The sequence below is a fragment of the Ursus arctos genome, unplaced genomic scaffold (assembly GCF_023065955.2).
Source record: "Ursus arctos isolate Adak ecotype North America unplaced genomic scaffold, UrsArc2.0 scaffold_22, whole genome shotgun sequence".
NCBI lineage: Eukaryota > Metazoa > Chordata > Mammalia > Carnivora > Ursidae > Ursus > Ursus arctos.
The window spans coordinates 8,531,865-8,554,326 of NW_026622897.1; the positions used below are offsets into that span (position 1 = coordinate 8,531,865).

At 38.9% G+C, this 22,462-nt stretch overlaps 2 protein-coding genes across 3 annotated transcripts in view; one reads left to right on the top strand and one right to left on the bottom strand.

Annotated features, from left to right (window-relative positions):
- LOC113260049 (carotenoid-cleaving dioxygenase, mitochondrial) overlaps positions 1–22,462 on the top strand; it is a 112,764-nt gene that overhangs the window by 41,602 nt on the left and 48,700 nt on the right. The window lies entirely within an intron of this gene.
- On the bottom strand, positions 1,859–21,642 carry IL18 (interleukin 18). 2 transcript variants are annotated; one of them, XM_026505760.4, is made up of 6 exons: positions 21,458–21,642; positions 12,670–12,774; positions 11,853–11,864; positions 7,604–7,738; positions 6,574–6,707; positions 1,859–2,446 (listed from the first exon to the last, which is right to left on the bottom strand). In XM_026505760.4, exons 2-6 carry the CDS (start codon positions 12,743–12,745, stop codon positions 2,225–2,227), a joined length of 579 nt encoding a protein of 192 aa, XP_026361545.1. In that variant the 5' UTR covers positions 12,746–12,774; positions 21,458–21,642; the 3' UTR covers positions 1,859–2,224. The 2 variants fall into 2 exon arrangements, with proteins under 2 accessions (XP_026361545.1, XP_026361544.1); XM_026505759.4 differs by having other exon boundaries at positions 12,670–12,753; positions 21,458–21,641.

Consider the following 22,462-nt stretch of genomic DNA (forward strand, 5'->3'; position numbering starts at 1 on the left):
TAATATCCCTCAGCATTGTTTTGAAATTTTCAGTTTATAAAGCTTGTACTTCTTTTGCTTAATTTATTCACACATATTTTATTCTTCTTAATACTGTGAGTGGAATTATTTTCTTAAATTTATTTTCAGATTGTTCATTTTCATATGTAGAAATACAATTTTTTTTCATATATAAATCTTGTATTCTGCAGCCTTGCTCGACTTGTTCATTAATTTTAAAAGGGGTTTGTGTGGATGTGTCTATTCCTTAGGATCTTACATATACAGAATCACATTGTGTGCAAATAGTTTTACTTCTTCCTTTTCTTTCTTTTTATTTTGATTGTATAGGCTAGAACCTCCAGTATGATGTTGAATAGAAGTTGCAAGAGCTAACATTCTTGCATTATTTTTTTTACCATTAAGTATGATGTTAGCACTAATTCAAAAAGAGATATGCCCCCCGATGTTTGTTGTAGTATTCTTTACAATATCCAAAACATGGAAGAAACCGAAGTGTCCAGTGATACATGAATAGATAAAGATGTTGTATATATACACAATGGAATATTACTGAGCCATAAAAAATGAAATCTTGTCATTTGCAACATGGATGGATCTAGAGGTTATAATGCTAAATGAAATAAGTCAGTCAAAGACAAATACCATATGATTTCACTCATATGTGGAATTTAAGAAACAAAACAAACTAACACAGAAAAAAGAGACAAAAAATCCAGACTCTTAAATACAGAGAACAAAGTGGTAGTTACCAAAGAGAGGTGGGTGGGGGGATGGGTGAAATAGATGATGGGGATAAGAATACGCTTGTTGTGAAGAGTACTGAGTAATATATGGAATTGTTGAATCACTATATTGTACACCTGAAACTAATATAACACTATGTTAATTATGTAGGAATTTAAAAAATAAATTAAAAAAGAGTATGATGTCAGCTGTAGGTTTTTCATAGATGTCCTTTTTTAAAAAAAGATTTTATTTATTTATTTGAGAGAGTGAGAGAGAGCATGAGCAGGGGGAAGAGGGAGAAGCAGGCTCCCTCCAGATCAGGGAACCTAACATGGGGCTTGATTCCAGGGTCCTGGGATCATGACCTGAGCCAAAGGCAGACACTTAACCAAGTAGGCATCCCTCATAGATGTCCTTTATCACATTGAAGAAGTTATCTGCTCTTTCAAATTAATTGAGAATTTTTATTATGAATTGGATCTTGTCAAATGCTTTTTCTGCATCTATTGAGATGATTGTGTGGTTTTTATGCTTTATTCTATTTTTAAAAAATATTTTATTTATTCATTTGACAGAATGAGAGAGAGAGAACACAAGCAGGGGAAGTGTCAGAGAGGGAGAAGCAGGCTCCTTGCTGAGCAGGGAGCCCAGTGTGGGGCTCAATCCCAGGACCCTGGGATCATGACCTGAGCTGAAGGCAGATATTTAACTGACTGAGCCACCCAGGTGCCCCTCCTTTATTCTATTAATATGTTATATTACATTAGTTCATTTTATAATATTAAATGATCTTTACATTCCTGGGTTGAATGCCACTTGATCAGAGTGTATAATCCTTTGTATGCGTTGCTGGATTCAGGATCAATCTGACTTTGGAAGAAATGCAGAAATTAGTCAAATGGAGTGATCTCTACAAAATCTTTTTGGTTTTAATGATATTCTTAAAAAATCAGAAAGTTCAGCTATCAGTATCTTTTATCATTAGGATCAGTAACCCAAAAGATTGAAAGCACTTCTATTGAATATAATCTATGTTGCAACTAACAATGTAGAAAGTGTTTTGAAACTACGCATTCTTTTAATGTTATACAAATATTTTATTAACCTGGATAAGGAGGAGTCAACTCAATTTTGTGAAATCTTTTTATTCATTTTTTTAAAGATTTTATTTATTTGGGGGAGAGAGAGAGAGAATGTGAGCAGGGGGAGGGGCAGAGGCAGAGGGAGAGAAAGAATCTCAAGCAGACCCCATGCTGTGTGTGGAGCCAGATGAAGGCAGGGCTTGATCCCACAATTGTGAGATCATGACCTGAGCCAAAATCAAGAGTTGGGCACTCAACCGACTGAGCTACCCAGGTGCCCATTATTCATTTCTTAATGGTATCTCTTGAGACCATTGTTCATTTTATTTCATTACTACATTTATAGGCTCAAAGTCTTACAACCTTTCTGAAAGACAAAAACTCGGAAAATTCAAACTGTGCAATTTTAATATCTAGCTTTTGTTTTGAACAGTGAACATAATGGACTTATCCCCACTTTCATCCTTTTTTTTCAAAGTGAGTTTGAAAAGATCTTTCTCTTTTTGACAAGCTAGAAAGTATCCTTGGTACAATGAAGACTCAAATTGTATCTTATCGTCATGTCCTGGAACACTTCTCTGAAAGAATATGATGTCATTTCCTTCATCATTGATACTATTGGGAGGACACATTTCCTATAGAGAAAAAAATATATATTATTAAATTTTTTAAGGACATGAATATTTTGAATATGTGTGGTTTATTTTGAAGTATATTACTGCACAGAGCTAAAGAAGTTTTTATTCTCAAGAGTTAAGAAACAAACAAACAAACCTTTCAATATAAGAATACTGATCTCCTCTCCCTCTTAATTCCTAATCTATTCTCCCTGTTTACTCTGGCTTTTCCCACCACTGAATGCACATTCAGGTTTAGGCCTGTAGTTTCTTCCAATTTATCCACCAGATAGCTTCCTCTTCTCCTCTTCCCTGAGTGGAGTCTATATCTGGTCAAGACAAAGTAGAGTTCTATCACAGACCACCTGTTTGTGCTAAAGTCAGTTCCTGTCTTCTTCAACCATTCACAGGTAAAGACATTGATGACTTCCTCCCATAGGCATAGGCTAGCTCTTGTTTCTGAGCCAAATGTGAGAGAGGCTGAAAGTGGCAGGCATCTCAGCTTCTTCCTTCCTTCAGTGGAGCCTGGGACTGAAATGTGCTGTAAATAGACCCACTGCTTGTACTAAGGCTACATCCTGGGTTCCAGTGTAGCCCTGCTTGTTGGCTTAGACTTAGCCTTAGCTTATTGGCTTTTTCTCTGCCAAGCACTCTAGTCCCGTAGTAGTCCTGAATTTCTATGCTGAATTTGGCTGGGCTCTGCCCTAAACCAAATGCTGATTCCTATATCCTTCAGCCACAGCATAGGGTTTCTCATGGATAGCTAGATCACTTGAAACTATAATCCTGCTAGTCACCCAACTAACAGTACTGCCTACATTTTTCCTATTATCGCATCATACCTACTTTTCAGGATGGACTAGAAAATGTAAGGACCCCCAAGGTTCTTTCCATGTTAATCCCAGAGCCAGCAGACATTTTTAGCTTAACTTTGACCCCCTGGTAGCAAAGATTACCATGATCCTGTCTAAGGACTGATGGAGAGACCTCCAGACCCAAAATAGCATTCCAGCATCCTCCCAAGATGCCTGAAAGAATCTGGGGGGGGGGAGTACCTCCAAACTTCTCAATCAGTTGTGGAATTTGCAGTTCTACCTCTTTTTTTAAAAAAAGATTTTATTTATTTATTTGACAGAGAGACAGCCAGCGAGAGAGGGAACACAAGCAGGGGGAGTGGGAGAGGAAGAAGCAGGCTCCCAGCGGAGGAACCCGATGTGGGGCTCGACCCCAGAACGCTGGGATCACACCCCGAGCCGAAGGCAGAGGCTTAACCACTGAGCCACCCAGGCGCCCCTATAGTTCTAACTCTTGACCTTTGTCCTTTATCAACAAGCGAGAGTCCTGAACTGATGACAGTATAAACTAGTTCACCCCAGGTCATATTTCTGCAGCTGTCTACGATATACCAGAATTTAGGGAGATCCCAAGCTGGGGAGCCACTCTGGGACTAAGCTAAAGTCTAATGTATAAGTGATAAAATCATCCTTAGCTAAAACTTCAAAAGCTCTAGAAATACTAGAGAGGGATAAACCTTTTAGATCGAACCTAGTATAGAAAGTTATAGTGAAGGTGGAGGTGTGGAAAGGTAGAATAGGTGATCTCGAACTAGTTCAGTGTCCTATTTCAGAACAGAGGCATGGAAGTCTTGGGGCAGTAGCTCTCCTTGGCTTTAGTGTTGACTATTCACAGCCCTCATAGGGAAGGTCACAACAAATGGATGTGGAAACGATCCCAATGACTTTGGGGAACCCTCAACTTGGAAAGCCTTACCTGGTGAGACTTGAGTGCTCCAAGGGCCTAAGGTATTCTTTACATCAGGAGGGGTCGAATCTGAACCCAGGGGAAGGTAACTTGACCTAACATCTGTTGGTTTGCTCCTCTCCCAAGTGCACTAGTAAGTCTGAGAGAATCCTGACCATGTCTGAATGTATATACAAGAAACAGACACTGACTAAGTTTGGGTTCTTGCCCAAAGGAAAACAGGAGTAACCGGAAGCACTAGGACTTTATAGCTAGTAACCAACCCAGAAAGGCAAGCACATAATGGCAGCCAGTTGTGTCTTACTATCTAGAATTTGGTCTATATTTATAATCACTGCTAAGATCCTTATTAATGGGTAGAAAAGAGATTAAAGAGCATGAGCTAAAATGGGTCTTAACCCCCTCCTTCCCTCCGCCCCCCACTAAATATTGACTGAGTCCTTCCAGAAGCACATTTGTTATGAAGTTAATGAAGCTTAAATGTCGGAGCCCCTCACTTGTCTTCCTAAGGCCCCTTCTTATTCTAAATAAAGCTTATGCCTTTGGTGATTTTATATTCTTTTTCTTTAAAAGGGCTGCCCAAATTGTAGAGGCTTCAGGCTCCCCTGCACCTGGATTTGCCTAGTTCCTACTCTATGCCAAGCATTATTTCCATCTTCTTTTTTTTTTTTTTAATAATGATTTTTTATTATATTATGTTAGTCACCATACAGTACATCCCCGGTTTTCAATGTAAGGCTCGATGATTCATTCGTTGTGTATAACACCCAGTGCACCATGCAATATGTGCCCTCCTTACTACCCATCACCGGCCTATCCCATTCCCCCACCCCCCTCCCCTCTGTAGCCCTCAGTTTGTTTCTCCCCAGTCTCTCTCAACAAGAGTCCACAGGTCAGGCTTATACGTTTCTGAATCTGCCTCTGCTACTGAATTAGTTTTCCTCTACCCCATAAGGTTTGAGCTTAGTCATGTTCCTCCTTTCCTTCTGATTTTGTTGCTAAATAACAACATGCTTAATCCTCTCCAGCCCATTTGTCTGCCCCCAGACCTAGAAAGCCATTAGGATGCCTAAGCTTCCCACCTGTTGGTCAAAGTGTGGGCTCCAAATTGCCACCTGAAGGGGTGCCACCCTGGCTGGAAGGGGATGGCTAAGGGATTTGTTTGGAGGTATTTGTTGCATACACAGTAGTCTTACTTGGATCATATATTTTTAATTAATTAATTAATTTGAGAGAAAGAGAGGGAGACAGGGACTCTTAACCAGGCTTCACACTCAGCACCGAGCCCAAGGTGTGGCTGGATCTTGTCCCTGAGATCGTGACCTGAGCTGAAATCAAGAATTGTATGCTTAACCAACTGTGCCACCCGGGTGCCCCGGATTATATTTTAAAGTGGCTTTTTCTTCCTTTCCACGTTGCCCCTTGGCACGTCCGCTAAGGTCATAACTAACTTTCGGTAGGCACTGGGTGATCATGGAGCAGTTCTTTATTGGCAAATCTCCGCTTAGCAGGTCTTTCACACCACGGGATTCACCTTTGAAACACTTGTCAACTTATGAACATCCCCTGACTGTTCTCAGTGGGAGGAAAGTTTTCTGGGTCTAGTCTGTAGCTATAGTTAATGGTTGTTTATCTGATAATAATGGAGAAAATAAAGAAAAATAATGGAGAAAAAAGAAAAAAAGCAGTGGCCAGAGATTATTTATACCTGGCCCTGGGATACATGATACCCATCGCTTTTACACCTGATCTTGTTGATTTTGTTCAATTAGATTAACATTAAAGATAACATACATAAATGGGGCTCCCGGGTCGCTCAGTTGTTTCAGCGTCTGACTCTTGATCTCAGGGTTGTGAGTTCAAGCCCCATATTAAAATTTATTTATTTACTTAAAAAGTAAATAAGAAAATAACATATTATCAATTGAAAGCTGAAGGATATAGCCAAGACTTAGGCTAAGAAGCAGGAACAAAATAATTAAGGATTTAAATATCATCATAATTTACAAAGTAGAAGGCTTACAGAAGGACAGTTAGCTTCATTCCGTGTGACAGGACTCATTCTGAAAAGTCACGTGCCATTCTTCAATATACATGATAATTCACGTCTGTACTCTAGATTCTTACTTTATCTATAGGTTGATTATTCAGAAGACTCAGGTTCGGAAACAAGTCTTGTGACCCTTCCTCCCTAGAGCAGGCTCAGAAAAAGCATGATGTCATTGCAATAAGTTAGAGAGTCTGACAATTTTTAGTAACTATCCATTCTAAGGCTTCTCTGCTTCTTGCCATTCTTGTTCTGGATAAAAGTTTGGGCTGAGGATATTTGGGTTTTTAAATTTTTCACAAAAATATGACTAAAACCAATTAAGGCTCAGTCTTACCTTAAAGGAAATAGTTTTGTTCTTACAGGAGAGAGTAGATATTTTCTTACACTTCACAGAGATGGTTACCGCCAGACCTCTAGTGAGGCTGTCTTTATACATATATATGATAAATACAGTATGGGGTGCGTTATCTGAAACAAACATTAATAAATGAGAACACTAATTAGAGGAAATTTTGTAAATAAGTATTTATGAAAATTAGCCTAAGGATAACCCTTAACAGACCCATTACCATTACTCTGAGATTCAGCCAGTGAAACGGGCGCCCTGCCAGTCTTTAACACATTCACAGTCTGTATTATAACACAAATGCTGCAACTTTTTGAGTGTTTTACAGATACTCTGAGTTCATTAAAAGATTGTTTTTAACTTTTAAATGCTAAATAGAACATTTAAAAAAATCTGTTAAGGTAAAAACTTAGTCTTTTTTCAGAAGTGCACATTCACTGTTTCAACTCTGCCTCAACTCCGATGTTTGGAATTCAAACCTTGGACGGCACAGTAAACGGATTCACTCTGTAAGGCACTCTAAACTTCTGGTGTAAGACTTACTTGAGATGCTTGTGTATTTATTTTTAATTATGAGTTTTGAAAATGCCGTCAGCAATTTCAGCTCTAAGCAGCAGGTAATAAGGATCCATGTAGACATCCTATATAGTTGATGCAATGACGGTGAAGGGATTGGTGACCCACATGTAGGCTCACAGCATGACCCCAGCAATGTCTTCACTGCATCGGGTTTTTCACCCCAGCTAAAAAAATGTGGGATACCCTATTAAGTTTCTTTTTTTTTTTTTTAATGATTTTTTATTATATTATGTTAGTCACCATACAGTACATCCCCGGTTTCCGATGTAAGGCTCAATGATTCATCAGTTCTGTATAATCTATTAAGTTTCTTAATTATTACTCCTAGGACTTTTCGTCTGAGGATTAGGTCTATCATAGAAAAACAGAGGTAGTTAAATAGAACGGGAAGAAGTAGCTTGTCACTTTTATGTTACAAATCTATATTAAAAAAAAATACCTGTACAGTCAGAATCAGGCATATCCTCAAACACGGGTTGATTTCCCTGGTTAACGAAGAGAACTTGGTCGTTCAAATTTCGTATGATTGAGAGTTTAGGTTCAAGCTTGCCAAAGTAATCTGATTCCAGGCTGTCTACAATGCACATTAAATTTCATTTAAAAATATGTTTTTTTCTTTCCCTCTAAGTTTACAAATAGCATACTATATATTTCAGTTTTCAATAGCTACTAATCATCATCTTCTGGTACAGAACCAGCGAGGGCAAAGTTGCACTACTCTACCTCTATAGTCTTATATTCAAATATCCTATTTTCGAACCACAATTTCCCATCCTTTTAACTTTCTTAAGCTTTTTCTCTACTTCAGAGTCCTCCTGCCTCTTACATTTTCTCCCTGTCTAACCTCTTCCTGTCTGGCCTTTCTTCTCTATGCAGCCTGGACCTCACGGCTCATCATTTTATCTCCCCTTTTGCCAGTGTCTTAAATCCCGAATTTATTTGTCCTCCTGCTACAAAACCCCAAACCTGGCTGCTGAGTGCTGCCGGTGAACAATCACACACATGTACAAACTGGCATCGTCAGAATTTCACCGACTGTCAATGCTTCCTTTCCGTTACAGTTCAGTACTCTTCCGTAGTCCAGAGCTGCAATTCCAAACGTTCTCCTGTCTCCTAAGGATCTCTACACCGTCACTTCTGCTTTCGCTTTCAGCAGATGATTTCCTGCCACTCCACTTACAAGTGTAACCGTGGCACCACTAGTTATTTCCTCTACCCGTCTTGTCCCAAGGGGAAGTGTGGAAAAGGTGCCCCTTCTGGTGTCCAGGGCTAACCCCGTCTGTGCCCTGTATGCATCTTCTACCAAAGCCTTGATTTACCAATCATCCCCTCTCTTCTATCGACCCAGCCATTCGACTTCCTGGATCTTATTCTGAAGAAACAATCAGACAAATGTGTAAATATTTCACTACACAAATGCTTATAGGAGCATTGTTAATAATAGCAACAAACTGGAAACAATTTAAATGCCATCAATTGGGGATTGATCAAAAACATTTTGGTATGTCCTTACCACAGAAGATCACAAATTGAATATAACTATAATTATCCATTGCCATGGAACGATGTGCATGTGTATTTAAACTAGATAAAGAAGCTTAGGTATAGTATAATATATACTGAAAGATGTATAGGAATATTGCACCAAAATGATAGCAATGATTATTTCTGGGTTATTTTCATGTTTTTCTTTTTCTTATTGTTCTTAGCTTCATTGACTAAAATTGTTTATAATAAGCATATTATTTTTATAATAAGAAAAACATAAAGCTTTTTTCACTTTGAGATTTAAAATTTCTCTGTCAACCATATTCCACTCTGTCGCTGGCCTTGTTTCTCTCTTCCTTCTAATAGCCATGCTTCTGGCAAGAATTGTCTGCATCACTTTCTTACCATTCACTCTTCTAGTAACTGCAGTCTGCCTCTGCCTCCATTTCTTTTTCTTTTTCTTTTTTTTTTTTAAGATTTTATTTATTTATCTGAGAGAGAGCGAGAGAGAGCATGAGCTGGGGGAGAGTAAGATGGAGAGGGAGAGGTAGACTCCCGGCTGAGCAGGGAGCCCGATGCAGGGCTCCATCCCAGGACCCTGGGATTATGACCTGAGCCGAAGGAAGACACTTAACCGACTGGGCCACCCACGTGCTGCTCTGCCTCCATTTCTCCATCAAACTGCTGTCACTGAGGTCACCAAATTCTCTGTTGCTAAATGTAATAAAGATTTTCCAGCCTTTGGTTTTCAAGGCTGCAAAATCCAACAGGGTGCCTATTACCTCCAGCTTGAAAGGCCCTCCTGAGATTCTGTGTTATTGTCTTGGTTTTTCTCCTTCCGCTTTGGTTACTCTGCTCTGTTCTTTATTAGTTTCTTTTTCTACTACATCCTTTAAATGTAGTTATTTCCTCAGAGTTTAGTCCTTGGCCTTTACTTTCTCACTCTTCACGTTTCCTCTGATTTGTCTTTTTATTCCTATAGCTTCCGATGCCATTTCTAATCATAAGCCTCCTACATCAATATAACCAGTCCAAATTTTCATCTTGAGCTCAGAACTATACGTCCAAGGGTCAACTGGGCATTCCCACAGATAAGATCCAAAACTAAATTTCTGTCTTCCTCTTTGCTCTGCATACCTCTTTACCCTGCTCTTCCTCTTGTGTTTCCTATTCAATGGAATGGTACAAATTGTCTAAGAGAAAAAATGTAGCCATCTTGTCTTCTGTCTTTCTCTCCATCTCCTTCTAAATCCAGCCCCAATCATGTCCTGTTGATTCTTTCAAGTATTTCTAAAATCCCTCCATAGCTCTTCATTGGCACCCACTGTGCCTACCTTAATTCATGTCACCGTCATTTCTTACAGGGACTGCAATAAGAGCCTCTTAATTGGCATCCCCCTTTTTTTGTCCACATATCAATTCTTTATACTGAAGCCAGAAGCAATTATAATTCAATTTTAATTGAAGTTAAAATTCAGAGAGATGATCATGTTATCTCTGAATTTTAATAAGCCACATAACCACCCAGAATAAAGATCCTATTTTCAGATTTCCTTGAAGTTGGTGTGGCCACATGACTAAATTCTAATGGATGGAATATGAGTGCAGTTGATGTGTATGACTTCCAAGTAGAGCCTTTAAAAGGAATGGGGCCGTCTTCCTCTTACTTTGAACCCTTTCTTGCTAGCTGGGAATGTGGACCCAGGAAGTATGGTAATGCTTTTCAAGTACGTGAATGAGTTCATCAGCTTAGGGATGCTGGAATAACAAGAGTGAAGAAACTTGAGATCCCATCATCACCAGGCAGTATCTAGCCATACTATCCTGAACTACCTACTTGGACTTGTATTTGACAGATGCATTTTCTATCTTATTCCGTTACTATATTTTTGGATCTCTTTGTTACAGCAAGTTACTCTGTATTCCAGATCATATATATTGTGCTTAATGAGTCCCCATTATCCCAAAGATAAGGTCCAAATTCCCTATCTTGGAATAAAAGAACCTTCTTTATCTGCACCCTATTTATCATTCTTCTCTCACCATTCTCCTACTCCCATTCTGAGTTACTTTTCATTCCTCATAGGTGCCATGCTTTCTTTCATATCTTGGCCTTTGCATATGGTCTTCTCCCTGCCTAGAATACTTTCTCTTGACTAACTCCTATTCACTCTTCAAATCTATCCCTCCTTCAAAGTGCCCTCCCAGAATCTACTGGACTGAATTAGGTGCCCCTTCTATGCGTTCCCATAGCATCCTATGCCACTGTAACACTGGACATACCATATTACAGTTGCCTTCCTGATGTGCCTGCTTCTTCCTGTAGGAACCATGTTTTGTTCACCATTGTATCCTACTGATTAACACAGTGCCTGAGATACAGATGCCAATATTTATTGAATTAAATAAATGGAGAGTAAGGCAATCTTAAAGACACATGTCAATTATATCTCAATAAAGCTAGGGGGAAAAAGAAATGTGAAAAAATAGTATTTTTTCAAAAAAGTTGCTATCTTCTATTTTTAGTCCAGTAAAGATTACCTTAAGAATGGGGAAAATGCTATTTTTAAGGAGAAGTATGAGAAACTAATGGCCTTTAATAATCTGGGGGTCTGTTAGAGGATCACAGGCCACACATGGGCATGATCCTACCTGAATGCCGGAAGGACAAGTACTGGGTGCATTTTCCTCTTAGTAAGACTCAGTGATTCAGCCTCATAGTTCTGCTTGCTCTACCCTTCCCCATCTCCTCTATTAGCAGAATTCTCTGCCCCCTGGGAGCCTCCCCCACTCCTTCCCAAAACATTTCTGAGAGAGAGGGTTGAAGAAGGAAGATTTTCTTGACTTTGGACAATTCTCATGCTTCAATCACCTTTTCTTCCAGAGAATTCATAACTTCCTGCTAATCGCAGGATCTGTGTAACAGGCAGTGTCTACTTTGCAGATTCTAAGAGCTAGAGAATTTCCTAAGGTGTAGAGAGAAGCATATTTTGCTAGAGGTTCTTCTTTGTATCCCTTACGGTCATCTTTATTCCAAGGATATGCTATGGAGTCCACATTCCTTTGTGGGAAGATTTGCTTCTCAAATATACTGGTACCAGTTTCTCTCAGCTGAGAGTGGTGATATGGCTGTGTCTGAGAGATACTTGCTAAAGTAGTTGCTTATTTTACAAAGAAAGGGAAATAAATTTATACTTTACCATCATTTTCAGCTAAAAGGGGAAAAAAGAGAAACAAAATATGTTAAATTCTATATTTCAATTCAGAATATCTTTTACCCTACCATTTCATTACTCTTCTGTTACTCCCCAATATTTAACTATCTTATCTTTGATGGCCTTTGTGGGCCTCCATCAGAAATATTATATAATCATCCCAAAGGTCCCATAATATGAAGCTCTTTAGACTTACCGTGTTCTCAGGTATGTTAGATATAGAACTTATATCCAGGGTTTATAAATTCAAATTTTCAGTTAAAAGGAAATTTTATAAAGTGATAGATCCACTCTTAAGTTTGTTGTTTAAATGGAAAGTCACCTAGGAACTTTCAAAGAAGCTTTCAAATGAAGCCAGCCTTTCAAGTGAAGCCAAACTGTTCATCAAAGATGAATCATTAGAATGTGTTTTAATTTGTCAAATATATTTACCTAAAATGGTATAACTCACTCACAGAATCCTAGATGTAAGGTATTTCTTCTGTAATTTGCCAATTTGTTTTGTCCCCGAATGTACCCAATTTTGTGGGATTTTCATGATGTGTACCTGAAGCCACCTTATGAGTTGGCTACTGTTAACTAAAGTGTCAGGACATGTGGTGGGACGAGTTGCTAGGATGTTGGACATATTATGGTTAATTTCTAGAGGCCCAATATTTGTTTTTTTCCAGAGAAGAGGGTCACTAGTATTACAATGGAATTTGGTGACAAAAAAGAGGAACTTAATAGTTCACCTCACAACATCTTCTCTAGCTGCGTACATTTATCTGAACCCTTATTTGGCCTATTGCTTTAGGCTTACCTATAAAGTAAAGTGTGTTGTCAATAAGTTTCATTTCCACAAAGTTGATGCAATTGTCTTCTGTGTTAGCAGCCATCTTTATTCCTAATAAAAGCAAAGCATCATCTGTGAAAAGACAGTGGTTTTCCATTTACACAAAAAGAATCTTTTACTACTTACTGCCTTGTACTACTCCAAATTCAGAAGTCAGTGTACCACCCAGTATGCCGATGAACACTTTGGACATGTAATAAATGCTTGGGTCTTCAGCTTATGAATACACATGTTCAGATGTTCTCTTGCAAACCATCAGATATTTGGAATCTAGAAAGCATCTTCTCATAAAACAGAGTTATAAAGGGTGGATAAGTGGTCCACTACTGAACTGAAATATTGTCCTAGTATCTTGGGGGAAATATATTATCAACGTGAGTAAAGGATGCCTGTCATTTAACTGCGGATTGGCTCTATCTCTGTCTTTCAACCAGTGGGTTCATGTGCATGGGAAACTGAAGGTTTGTGACTTCATTGTCAAAGTGCTAAAGGTGCGACAATGATAAAAATGGTGTTTCCTCCTGGTAGTGAGGGCAGGGTAGTGGGGGTGGTGGTGGGAGGAGGCTGAGGGGCTTGGCATCTGGTGGCCGTCTTTCTCCCTACGCAGTAGTAGCTTTAGATCTGGAGTTTGGGTTATAATATGCTTTTTACACAAGTACTACATACATATACAGTGTTCCTGTAAACAACAACAAATAATATAGAATTTGAAAATGTTAAAACTTCTTTTTGCTCTTCTCTGCCCCACCCTACTCCACGCCACTCCAACATAGTGTTTATCGTTCCAGACCTTTGTCTATGAAGCAGGGATTCTCTGTCTGGGAAATTTGTGAACTTGGGTGGCAAAAAAAATTACATCTTTATTTTCACCAACTTCTAACTGAAATTTAGCATTTCCTTCCATTATGGTGTAGGAAACAAACGTATTATTAGTGGTACCTGTAATGTCACTAATAGAAATACATATTTCCTATTGTGTTAAAATACCGTAAGATCTTAAAATAGGGTTTAAACTCCTTACTACTTTGAAATATACTGAAGTTGCTGGTCCTACCAGTAGATTTTGTGATTTATGTGTTAGTAAAGAAGCACATATATATTATATCAAAATTTGTTAATTTTTTTGATAACCCCATTTTGATATAATAGATTTCCTTTATAATCTTAAGTATTTAATGTTATACTTGTAAAAACATTATTTTGAGAAGGGGTCCATAAACTTCACCAGATTGTCCATGAGGGTCCATGACACAGAAATGAGGCTCTACTCCAGAGGTCAGCAGTACTTTGGGTTCCTGAGGGTAGTTATGGTTGGGTCTCTAAGGCAGGTGCTTGGGTCAGTTGTTATTGGTATATATAGGGGTATTTAAGTCGAAGCTCCTAGGTAGTGAACTGACTCGAATACTTTTCTGGCATAGTCTGCTGAGGCCAGATATATATGGTAGAGGAAGCAGGAAATTAAAACTCAGTTAAAAAACTTAATCCAAATTAAGTTAACCCAAGACACTGGTCAGTTGGTGGCTATTTAACAGTTTAATCTAGGTTCAGTTCCTTATACACATACAAATGGAGATAGTTATAAAATTTATACAGATATATAATATACAAGCATATGAAAGAATGGCTAGGGTGGTTTTCTCTACAAACTTTAATATTATGTAATGCACTCATATTTTTGGCAAGTAAGTTACCTGAAAAGTACTAAGTAGTATGTGCGGGAATTGGATAAAATTACTTATGTTTACTACAGTGAGTATTTAGTCAATGAGTGAATGGATTTAGAGGACACCGTTGCCTTAAAAATAAGAATATTGCACAATATTTGAAATCATTCATCAGTTAATTATTGAGCATGCACTGTGTGTCAGTAATGGAGCTAGAAAGCTGACAAAACATAATACCTAGCCTCCAATTACTGGTGAAAGACAAATATATAAACAATTACAAAATAGTATAATGAATGCTGTAAGAGTGGGATTTACGAGATCCTCTCTGTCTGCCTGGCAGTGTTGAGGAAGACTTCTTGGAGGAAGTGATAATTGTGCTGGCTTGTAAGAGAGACAGGCATTTTCAAGGCCAGGGGAAGACCCTTCCACAAAGAGGGACCGATGTGAGCAAAAGCCAGGAAGCAGGGAAATCTGAGAGAACATGGCTTGTTTGGAGCCTATTACTGTAGTTAATGCAAATGCAGCCCCATTTTACAGGAAGAAAGCATTTCTGAAGATGTCACAAAATTCAAGATTAACTTTTCCTTGGGAATAGATAGAAAAGTGTGTAAAGAAAGATCCTTGGAGTACATAAATCTACACCAACCAAAGTGTATTCTTGCTTTCTTTCTTTGTTTCAACTTTCTCAGCATTATAAATAATGCTTTGCATTGTGCTCTCTCCATACATTCTATCATGGTGGTACTTTGGCCTTTTTACCATTGTTTTCTTGCATCTGACTGTTTTTCCAACTCACTTACTTGGAGGTGCTTTTCAGCACAAGCAGTAATAATACCCCTCAGCACTTTGATAGCATTACTATCAGATATAAAAATATTTAAAATTATGAGAGTAGTGAACATTTAATAAATAGCATCACAATAAGCTGTACATCTCAAGAACTTCTGAGATATCTAAAGAATAGCCCAGCTTTCATAATACTGACATGGAAGTCGCTAATTCTGTCAGGTATAAGAGACACTTAAATGTGGCAAGAGTGTAAATGGTTCACAACTCACTTAGTCTACCAGCTTTGAAATTATGTCATTCTCGATAAACTAATTTGGAGGACTTCATATATTTTCATTTTTCCTGTAAAGTGAGAGTATTATTTTTATATTACATGAGTTGATTCTGCCTAGCTCAATTCACATAAAATGCAACTCGCAATGTAGTTCAATTTGACAAAAGCTCCCAAAGGAGAGTCAGATTATAAAGGCCTTGCTTAAAGAGTTTGAACAGTTTTTCTGGGAAAAAAAAAATACTGACTTTCTTTCAGGAGGAGAAAGACATGGTCAAATTTATGTTTTAAAAAGCTTGCCTTGGCATCAGTGTAGAGGATGGATTCCATGGGCCAGACTGGACAGAGGCCAGAAAACAACATCAGAAGCAATTTTAACAGTTAAGGTAACAGTGGATGAAGCTGTAAACTAAGGTAGTGGCTGTGAGGATAAAAGGAGGTTTAAAAGCAGGATTTTAAAGCTGATTGGTTGTATATCAAATGGAAGAAGGAGGAACTGCTGGTGACTTCAACGTTGCTGGCTTGGGCAGTTTGTTGAGTGGTTACCTCACATAACTAAGAAAAAAGGGAATGACAGGCTTGAGTGGAAAATGCGTCAGTTTTGCAAATCTCAGAGAGAAGTATCACAGAAGGCGAGGGGGAAAGGAGCTTTAAAGAACTGCTTGAGATCAGAAGCTGCAGAGCCCACAAGCCCAAACTTGTTCATTGAATTTGGCAGTTAGACAGTTAAGGAGTAGAAGAGTGGGGAATGTGGAGGGAGCAAAGGCACACTGAGAAAGGTCAACAGTAGAATGGGGTGGGGTAGGACGGGGTTAGGGGGAAGGTAAGACAGCAAATACAAACTATTCTTTTAGGGAGTCTGGCTATAAAGTGTAGAGAGAGGGTGGTAACTACGTGGCGGGGGGGTATATAACTTGCAAATTTCCGTTTCTGGCTCCAGACCCACAGTTAAACTGCAGGATATACTAATGAATTATTTTCCAAAACATGCCCAAGTAACCTGTCCCAAACGGAAACCCAGGAGTCCTCGACTTCTTTGTCTAAACTGCCTCATAAATACTGTAGATTATAACTCAGAAATGTCTGTAGAATTTGGTATCTTCTCTCTATCTCCACCAGCACTGTTTTTTTAAATTAATTAACTAATTGTACTGAGTAACCCAGTTCTTTTTTTAAAATTTAAATTCAATTAATTAACATATAGTGTATTATTAGTTTCAGAGGTAGAGTTTAGTGATTCATCTAGTTGCATATAACACCCAGTGCTCATTACATCATGTGCCCTCCTTAATGCCCATCACCCAGTTCCCCCGTCCCCCCACCCACCTCTCCTCCAGCACCCCCCAGTTTGTTTCCTATAGTTAAGTCTCTTATGGTTTGTCTCCCTCTCTGATTTTGTCTTATTTTTCCTTCTTTCCCCTGTGCTATTTTGTTTCTTAAATTCCACATATGAGTGAAATCATATAATTGTCTTTCTCTGATTGACTTATTTTGCTTAGCATAATACCCTTTAGTTCCATCCATGTAGTTGCAAATGGTAAGATTTCATTTTTCTGATGACCTGATAATATTCCACTTTATATATGAACCACATCTTCTTTATCCATTCATCTGTTGATGGATATCTGGGCTCTTTCCACAGTTTGGCCATTGTGGACATTGCTGCTATGAACACTGGGGTGCAGGTGCCTTTTTGGATCACTGCATTTCTTTCTTTGGGGTAAATACCCAGTAGTGCAATTGCTGGGTTGTAGGGTAGCTCTATTTTTAACTTTTTGAGGAACCTCCATACTGTTGTCCAGAATGACTGTACCAGCTTGCATTCCCACCAGCAGTGTAAGAGGGTTCCCCTTTTTCCACATCCTTGCCAACATCTGTTGTTTCCTGATTTGTTAATTTTAGCCATTCTGACTGCCCACCAACACTGTTTTAAATCCAGCCCTCATCACTTCCGGCATCTTCTATTTTGATACTCCTTGACTTGGTTTTCTTGCTTCCAGACTCTCCCGGGCAACATACTGTTGCCAGTGTCATTTCTCCTGCCAGGCCGTAACTTCCTGCTTTTGTTGCCTGCAAAACCCTTCATTATTCATCTTTTAAGTCCCCATTCAACACTTTCTTTAGGGAAGCCTCTCTGACTCCTCCATTCCTACCTAATCCTTCTCTCCTCAGTGCCCCCCTCTACCTACCCCTCTTTATGCTTCTCAAATAGCTCTTACTATGCTGAATAGGCTTATTTTGATTACAAATAGAGGTCTGCCCAGCTTCCATCTGAGTTTCTTTAAGATGAATTTTCCTTTTTTCTTGATTCTTCAATACCTGGAAAGAAGCTTATATATAGCAGGAGCTCACTAAATTTTAAATGAATAAATGTTTGTGATGATAAACTGTGTTGCCATGACAACAGTGCGTAAAGGGACTGGTAGAGTTTTTTCTGTCTTAAAACCTTCACTCCATCTGAAAGCCAATGAGAAGGAGAAGGAAAATGAGGAAAATCCGAAACATATATTTTTTTAAGATTTTATTTATTTGAGAGCGAGAGGGAGAGAGAGTGCACGGAGAGGGGCAGAGAAGAGGAAGAGGGAAAGGGAGAGAATCCCAAGCAGACCCCATGCTGAGCGCAGAACCCTATGTGGAGCTGGATCTCAAAACCCTGAGATCATGACCTGAGCCAAAAGGAAGAGTCAGATGCTTAACCTACCAAGCCACCCAGGCACCCCTGAAATATATTTTAAAAAAATAGAGTAACTTCTCCAATATTCTCCCTCTTTCTTTTTCTTTTTTTTTTCTCTAGTGGTTTCTTTTTTATTTCATGTAAGTGTTTATTTTCTTACCACTCTTTTTGTTAGATCTCAATACATCTATGATTACAAGTGTTATGCCTCTATTCACTCCTCCCCTCCATTTTCCTCTTTTGCTTTGTCATCCGTGTTCCTTTGCTTTCTTAACTCTAGTCTATGAAAATTACAGTTCCCATTAGATAAAGATGCTTTGAATATTTCATCTAAAATTCTCAGATAATTGAGTTTTTCTTCTTTAAAAGTTACAAACCGCCTTGGAACCATCCTCCCGGGAATATGCAGTGGCAATTGGTTCTTTGAAACAAAAACAGGTTCAGTTATACAAGACTTGAAAACTAGCCAAAGGCTACTGAATGGTAGAAACTCAAGGTGGAAATTAGGTCACATGCTTTGCAGTCTTGCCTGGGGCTAGTCACTTAATTTTGAGGGTCTTAGTTTCCCTATTTGGACAAAGAGGAAGTTGAACGGTTAATTTTTTAGGTCTTAACCAGCTCCAGCATTCTGTAATTCTAGATTCTAGGTCAAGCTGCAAGGAGAGAACCATTTATATGTGGCAAATATCCTCATAACCACTTCCTCGTAATTCTAACACAACATGTATTGATTGAACATTTATTATATAGCCAGCATTGTTAAGCCAAAGGAGTTTAAAACATATAATTAGATTGAAAGTAAAAGCATCTTGAATTTTAAAAAACAATCGTGTTTATCCTTGCTGTGGAATTACAATTCTGTGGCACAGGCATTGGATGAAATGAGGAAGCATATTACCTAATTCCCTAAAATCAGGTATGTAGTCATCTTTTTTTTTTTAAAGGTTTTATTTATTTATTTTGAGAGAGAGAGAGAGCATGAGCGGGGTGAGGGGCAGAGGGAGAAGCAGACTTTCTGCTGAGCGAGGAGCCCAATGCGAGGCTCTATTGCAGGACTCCAGCATCATGACCTGTGTGGAAGGCAGACGCTTAACCAACTGAACCACCCAGGCACTCCCATAGTTAGTCATCTTGATAGCAGCAAGATCAGAACCTAACTATTCAGGTCTAGAAATCATTTTGTTCTTGAAAATGTTAAAAGAAAAAAAAAAGAAAAAAAAGTTGCCATTTTATGAATATATGCATGTGCGTGTGGCAGAGTTGGGATTGAAGAAGACCTAGCCAAAATTTAAGTAGTTAATGATAAAAGGTGTATATGTAATCACTGGCTAAATACAGACTCAAAAGAAACAGCCAAAATGCAACTGATGTAGTTGGAATGGCCTCGTGTGAAAAGGAGAATTTAATTTAACCTTAAAGAATGCTTAAGATTTGAATGGATGGAAAAGGAGATGGAAGAACATTTATGTAACCATTAAAACAATGTTGCGTTGGAGGGTGGACTGAATGGAGCCATTTTTTGGACTGTAGTGGAACAATCCTGCTGTCCTGCAGTGAACTCAAGGTAGGGTGGGGTTAGAGAGGGCTTTGGAAGTCACTAGAAGAATGTGACTTTATCTATCTATCTATCTATCTATCTATCTATCTATCTATCTACCTATTTACTTAAAGTTTATTACTTTCCTTAGAAAGTGCTATACCCAGTGTGGGGCTCAAACTCACAACCCCCAGATCAAGAGTTGCACGCTCTTCTGACTGAGCTAGCCAGGCACCCCTGAAGAATGTGAATTTAATCTCGCAGGCAATAGGAATGCAGATTACTGAGCGGGCAAGTGCATTATGAAAAAGATAGAGACAGGCTATGACACTACTGTAAGAATTCATTTAGGAATTCACATAAGAATTCATAATACTCATGTAGGGATATTATGAACAAGCCAGATTAAAAAAGATATTGTGGGGGCGCCTGGGTAGCGCAGTCGTTAAAGCGTCTGCCTTCGGCTCAGGGCGTGATCCCGGCGTGCCGGGATCGAGTCCCACATCGGGCTCCTCCGCTATGAGCCTGCTTCTTCCTCTCCCACTCCCCCTGCTTGTGTTCCCTCTCTCGCTGGCTGTCTCTCTGTCACATAAATAAATAAAAAATCTTAAAAAAAAAAAAAGATATTGTGGAGGAAGATTTAATAGAACTTGAAATAGCTGGATATAGGCAAAAAGAGAAGAGGAGTTTAAGGGTGTCCTAATTTTGGTTATTCAACTCCAAAATAGAGATATTTATTCAGCCCTTTCCTTCTTATGAAATAAAATTCTCCTGGGGAATGCTATAATTTTGTACAATTGTAGCCCAGCTAAGGGTGTTGATGCAGATTCCATCAAGACTATCAATCTTAGGCAAAATTTTTGTTTGCTTTTAGAATCATGATTCAGAGTGGAGACTCCCTTTGAAGAGGAGCTTACTTATTTTATCGTTTTATTTTATGATTTTATTTATTTATTTGAGAGAGAACACGAGCAAGGGGAAGGGGCAGAGGGAGATGGAAAAGCAGACTCCCAGTTGAGCAGGGAGCCCCCCCCCACAACTGAGCAGGCAGCCTGATGTGGGACTGGATCCCAGAACCCTGAGATCATGACCTGAGCCGAAGGCAGACACTTAACTACCCAGGCGCCCCTACGTTATTGTTTTAAAGCAGCGATTCTCAAGGGGCTCATGAGGTCAAAGCTATTTTCATAGTAATTCCAAGATATAATTTGTCTTTTTCATCCTCATTCTCTCACGAGTGTACAGTGCACTTTACCAGAGGCTACATTCTGTGTGATATTGCGTAGATGGAATGCAGAAGCAGGTAGAAATGCAGCTGTCTTCTATTAAGCCAGATATTAAAGAGATTCATAAAAAATAAGAAACAATGTCACTCTTCAGAGTAGATTTTTAAAAATATGTAGTTATCTATAATTAAAAATGCTATTTATGCTAACCCATAATGTGCTGTTACTTTAAAATACATTAAAAGGTCACTATTTAAAAAATTTCTCAGTTTTAATTTCTAATACAGTAAATGACAGCAATACAGTAAGTAACCTAGAGAAACAAAACTTTTTCAGGGTATTCAGTAATTTTTAGGAATGGAAAGAGGCCACAAGACCAAAGAGTTTGAGAACATTTGTTCAAAAGTGATACACTCCAATGTTGGTTAAAAGAGAAAAAGTTTCCACTCTTACTTTGCTATGTTCCCTATACATTGTTACTGCCTGCCCATCATAGTGGTGTCAGAAGACTGAAATTGCTCTCAAACGTTTTTCTAGCTTACTCACTTCTAAACTATACCTCATTTCCAAATAACAGGGAATATTTCTTACCTGTGCTCGATAGTTTCCTATGAGAGGAAGGGATCTGGAAAGTTTGAGGTCCCTTTCTTTTCCTCAGGCTGTGTAGATGGGAAAAGGTGGCAGTCCCTTCAGCCGCTGAAGCCGGCAGCTAGGAATGCAGAAAGCATTGGAAAACAGAGCGAGCAGGCCGTCAGTTCTAATAGCCATCTGGGGGAGGAGACCAAGCCTCTGGGGGAGGAGACCAAGCCTCTGGGGGAGGAGACCAAGCGATTGGGAGAAAGGAGGAAGAAGGTGGAGGGAAGAGACTGTTCTGGCACGCCTTGAACCCGCCTTCAAATGTGGGCTCTTTCCTAGGGCAATAGAACTTGAAGTAATGTCAGAGAGTATGGGTACTTCTTTCAATATAAAATGAGTATTTTAATGAAATAATTTCTTCTGTAAAAGTTGGAGTTCTGGCCCTTCCAAAGCTTGTGTCTCTTTCAGAAGTACTGTACTTCCAAGCTCCCCTCCCCATTTTTAAAGATTTTTTCTTTTTTAGACTTACTTATTTGAGAGAGAGAGAGAGAGAGACCATGGGAGGGGTATAGAGGGAAAGAATCTCAAGCAGACTTGAGCAGGGAGCCCAACAGGGGTTGGTCTCATGACCCATGAGATCATGACCAGAGCTGAAACTAAGAGTCTGATGCTTAACCGACTCAACCACCCAGGTGCCCCTCAAGCCCTTCTAAAAAAGCACCTGCTTGGTCAGTTAGAAGCATCTTTTCTCACATTAATTTCTCTCTGTTTTGAGACTTTCTATTCACACTTCAACACAAAACTTTTTCCTTATCTTGCAGTGCTGAATAATCAGCCCTATTAGAATAACCCCATAATGTAATAATATCAAGCAGAGTAAAATATTATAGCTTTGAAAATAATTAGCCAGAACAAAGTTCTTTGGAGAATTTTTTCTTGAAGAAGTGCTAAATTGTATTACCTTGCTAGCAAGGGAATTAGCAAAGTGACGTTTTGTTTTTGCTTTTTTTGCCAGTACAG